Source organism: Ailuropoda melanoleuca, chromosome 1 (assembly GCF_002007445.2).
Source record: "Ailuropoda melanoleuca isolate Jingjing chromosome 1, ASM200744v2, whole genome shotgun sequence".
Taxonomy (NCBI): Eukaryota; Metazoa; Chordata; class Mammalia; order Carnivora; family Ursidae; genus Ailuropoda; species Ailuropoda melanoleuca.
Window position 1 is genome coordinate 1,567,461 of NC_048218.1, and position 4,111 is coordinate 1,571,571.

Here is a 4,111-nt window from a genome sequence, read left to right on the forward strand (position 1 = left end):
GGCCGCCGGCCGGAAGCTGGTCCTGCGCGCGGGCGGCCCGGGCGGAAACGGGAGCCGGGCGGCTGGGGTCCGCGCTCCTCCCGCGCCGCCGCGCAAGAGCCCGGGCGAGGGCGGGGCTAGGACGCGCGGCCCCGCCCCATCGGCCCCGCAGGTGTGGGTAACGTGTGCGGTCCAGGCGGCCGTCAGCGACCGGGGGGAAGGACAGACACAGCCTGCACGGGCACCAAGCATGTTGGACACACACGAGTGTGTTGGCCACACAGCCTCGTGCCTTTCAGAACGCGGCCTCAGGACGGGGGCGTGCGGGCCTGCGTGTCGTGAGAAGCGCAGCCCATCTGCCGTGAAGCACCCGGGCACGAAGGGGAGCCCCAACACCCTTGATCCCCCTAGTCCGTGTGCTGTCGCTAACTCTGATCGAACACTGACACTTTCATTTACTCCGAACGATCCCCGGAAACTGGTGTGACGCGCGGTTCAGCCCCAGGGCGGAGCAGGCTGCAGGCTGGAAGCCCTGCTCTTGGGACTCCGCGGCGTGGCTGCTGTGCCCCCCCGACCCCCGACGGGACGGGACGGGACGGGTCTGTCCAGGAAGGCAGCCTGGCGGTGGGCCTGACTCCCATGCTCACGGAGCCCGTTGTGCTGCTGGGGACACAAAGCTGACGAATCTAGAACAAAGTACAGCACAAAACGGGCTGTGGTTGGGGCCACGCAGGAGTCCAGACTCAGCCAGGGCACTGGCCACACTGTACCCCCCACACTGGGTCCCAGCACCCACGGCTCAACCACGGCGGGGAGCCCAGGGGAAGCCCACCCACCCAGATGGGTCTGGGAGAGGACGAGCCCGCCACAGGCCACAGGCCGAGCTGCTGCTACGTCTCCGGAGATTGGACAGACGACCAATCAGCCGCTTAAGGCCAAGGTGATGGATCCGTGATTGACTCAAGGCCACATAACCGGCTGGAATTTGTGTCCACTTACACAGCTTTACTGAGGATGTGATATTCTAGAAAAGGCAGACCATGGCAAGTCAACACACCCTGCTTGGGTTGGTAGCAGGTCTGTTCAGGGCGTCCTTGGCCAGGCTGTGCAGGAGCCGACCTACCCAGTCCCAGAATGTCCCAACAGGGAATGAGGCCATCCGTAGATGAAGCAGGCACCTCAGAGACATCAGGCCAGAACATATAGGGGTGACTTCATGGCACGGATCTAGGCTGAAGCCGCAGGGAAATGTCCCTGGAAGAAACCCCAGAAGACCCTCTCAGACTTGACATCCCCACACTGTAAGAGCTGCCAACATGGATGTCTGACCGGCATCTGTCAGACCAGGTTGATCAAAAGGAGAGACCAGCTTCCTCTGGCTAGAACCTCTTGCAAGGCTGTGAGCAGCACTGCTTATACTTAGCACCTGGTCAGCTCGAGGCCTGCTGGACAGCTTCACTTTCAGGGTTGGCTTTTTGCCTCTTCTGTGCAGTGCAAGTTTTCTCAATAAAAGGAAAACAGTGTCCAACAAAATGGATCAGCTAAGAGTTTTTGAAAGTCCTGGGCCATGTTCTCTTTCCACCTGTCCCATGATCCCCCTGGGTGACCTCCTCCTATCCACGCTTTCCGTGCCCTACCCTGCTATCCTGACATTTCCTTCTGCAGCTGGATCTCTCCATCTCCACCTAAATATTTAGTGAAAATCTCAAAACAGAATTCTTGGTGCGGATCCCAATCTGGCCCCATGCTCCAGCAGCATATTTGCCTTCCAAAGAATGACACTGTGACCCACCCAGCTGCCCAAGCCAAAAACCAAGGCGTCATCTTCGCTGGCTCCCCCGTTCCTGTCACATTCAATCCAGCAGCCCCCTATCTCTACCCCAAACTCCCCCAGCCCCACCCCGGGGGCTCCTGCCCTGGCCTCCTCAGCGGTCTCCCTGCCCTCTAGCCATACCCTTGGCCCTCCTGGAGTCCCTCTCTGCTTACAGCACCCCCATCTCCCCAGAGAGCCCTGGAAAGGCTACCCGCGGGCCCTGCCCTAGCCGGGAGGCCCCGCCCCATCCGCTCTGCCCCCCCCCCACCACCAGCGCTCAGCCGCGCCCCGGGGCGTCCCCTCCCAGCGGGACCTGGATTCTTTGCTTTTTCTTGGACTCATTCTTTTGTCGCCGGAGGGCGCTCGCGGCCCGAAGTGGGCGCACTCTGGGCTTCTGGGTTTCCGGGCAGAGCTGGGCTCGCCGCGGGGCTGCGGCAGAATCCGTGTCCCCGCGCCTGCTGCCCTCCGGCCTCCGCCCGCGCGGACTGCGCACAGGCCGTCTCAAGACCGCTGCGCGCCGAGGCCTGGGGTCAGTCGCGGAAGAATGGCCTCCAGGAGGTGCAGACTCCCCCGGGGCCCTCAGTGAGGGACTTCCTACTGAAGGACCGGGTTCCGCAGGCCCCACCAAGCTGCGCGTTGAGAGGAACCAGCGACGGCTCCCGGTCGGGCAGCCCCTTGCAGCTCCGACGCCGCCCGCGCCCAGTCACAGTCCTGGGATTTGGACTTCCAACCCGGCCTGGCCCTGGGCCGCTGCCCTAACCCTGCACTCGCCAAGTGCCCAGTGTCAGCACTTCCTTCCAGGGGTGGTCATGGAGCGGGGGGAGGGGTGGGATGGCCGCCAGGCTCCCCTGTGCAGAGCCCAGCCCAGCGAACCGGGTCCAGGTAAATTCTCTCCAGCGCTCCTCACTCAGCCCTGGGAATGTGTGCTCTCAGCCCGTCTCCGCCCCTCTCCCTGAACACTCTGCTCCCTTCAACCCCTTCCTGGCCTGAGTCCCGGTCTCAGGGTGCCCCAGGCCTCACTTGGGGAAGGAAGGCCGTGCTCACACACCCAGACAGCCCGCCAGGCTTCAGCTTGACTTGGGCAAGGTAGGAACATCTGGCCCTGTTTCCCCATCTCTGCAATGGGGGTGCCAGTGCGGGGTCCTTGGGGAGACAGGTAAAGCCCCAGAAGCGCCTGCAGGCAGTGCGCTCAGTAGGTTCCAGGGTCCCCAAAAAGGTAGGCAGCAAATGCGGCCTGGTTCGCAGCTCAGGGACGGGGCGTGGGGACGTCGCGGTGTCTGCGTGGGGTTGGCAGAGGCAAAACCCTGAGTGCGACCCCAGCCCATCCTGCCCCGCCCAGGTGCTCAAGGGCGAAGGGATGGGAGGGTGTTTTCCGTCCCCGTCCCCCTGCTCCATCTTCCAGACCCTCCCTAGCATTCTGGACTGAGCCACTCCGGGAAGGACATGCCCGCTGCAGGGCGTGCGGCTGAGACCTGCCCCACTCGGCGCCCAGTGGGCTCGATCCACTGGCTACAAATCGGGAGACTAAGGCAGGCGCCAAGTCCCGCCGCCCTCTGCCTGGCTGGCCTGGTTTCTCGGCGAGGAGCGCCGAGGCCACGCCCAGAACCTTCACCGCGACCCCGAGGGGACGGCCGGAGAGTGGCTGCCGGCGGGGGATGGGGGTCGTCCGCGCCGCGTAGACGCGCTGGCATCTGGGCGCAGTTGCCTCTCGGTCGTGCTATCCGACCCCCGGCCCCCGGCGGGTGGGGACGCGGCACGCTGGGCCGACAACAGAGAGCTGGGTTCGTGGTCGCCTCCACCCCTGTGACCTTTGGCTTTGCTTCAGGGACTCCTGGGGTTAAAAATGGTCGGTTGGAATCTCTGCGGGGCCATTTGTCGTCCGAATGTCTCCATAACCAGACGAATTTCCGGGAATCGGGCACACACGCCTGCCTCGTGGCTCCTGGACAGTGCGGTGGGTCCCCAGCCTGTGTGCGCAGGTGCCGCGGGGTGGACCGTCCGCGCCTGTCCGCGCCCAGGAATGCGACAGGAAGCTCAGATGCAAACGATTCGGGGCTGTGCAGTTCCTGAATTTGGAAACTTTTTGGGTAAAAACAATGTGCTCGACTCACTGCGTGATGCCGGGGGCGATCGGAGGAAGTGGTGAAGAAGGGGTGGGAGGAAGAGGCCCCGGGAAGTCGCGATTTCGCCAGCGCGCTCTGCCCGCGGGGGGTGCCGGGTGGGGCCTGCGGCCTCCCTCCAGGGGCGGTCCCAGAGCCCCAGGCCCCGAACTTCCAGCTTTGTTTCTCGCCTCTCCTTCCAGCCCTCCCGCTCACCCCC

The 4,111-nt window shown here is 64.1% G+C and overlaps 2 protein-coding genes and 1 long non-coding RNA gene across 10 annotated transcripts in view; 1 reads left to right on the forward strand and 2 right to left on the reverse strand.

Annotated features, from left to right (window-relative positions):
- The window catches only part of FAM207A (family with sequence similarity 207 member A), a 54,059-nt gene that overhangs the window by 46,180 nt on the left and 3,768 nt on the right, over positions 1-4,111 (reverse strand). The gene's annotated exons all lie outside the window — the stretch shown is intronic.
- On the reverse strand, positions 964-2,633 carry LOC117801080. Its single transcript, XR_004623475.1, has 2 exons — positions 2,106-2,633; positions 964-1,233 (listed from the first exon to the last, which is right to left on the reverse strand). It is a non-coding gene; the product is annotated as an uncharacterized LOC117801080 (long non-coding RNA).
- ITGB2 (integrin subunit beta 2) overlaps positions 2,697-4,111 on the forward strand; it is a 39,616-nt gene continuing 38,201 nt past the window's right edge. The window contains exon 1 of the mRNA XM_011224760.3: positions 2,697-2,878. Coding sequence (XP_011223062.2) covers positions 2,712-2,878 — 167 coding nt within the window. The 5' untranslated portion in view covers positions 2,697-2,711. The remainder of the gene's footprint in view (positions 2,879-4,111) is intronic.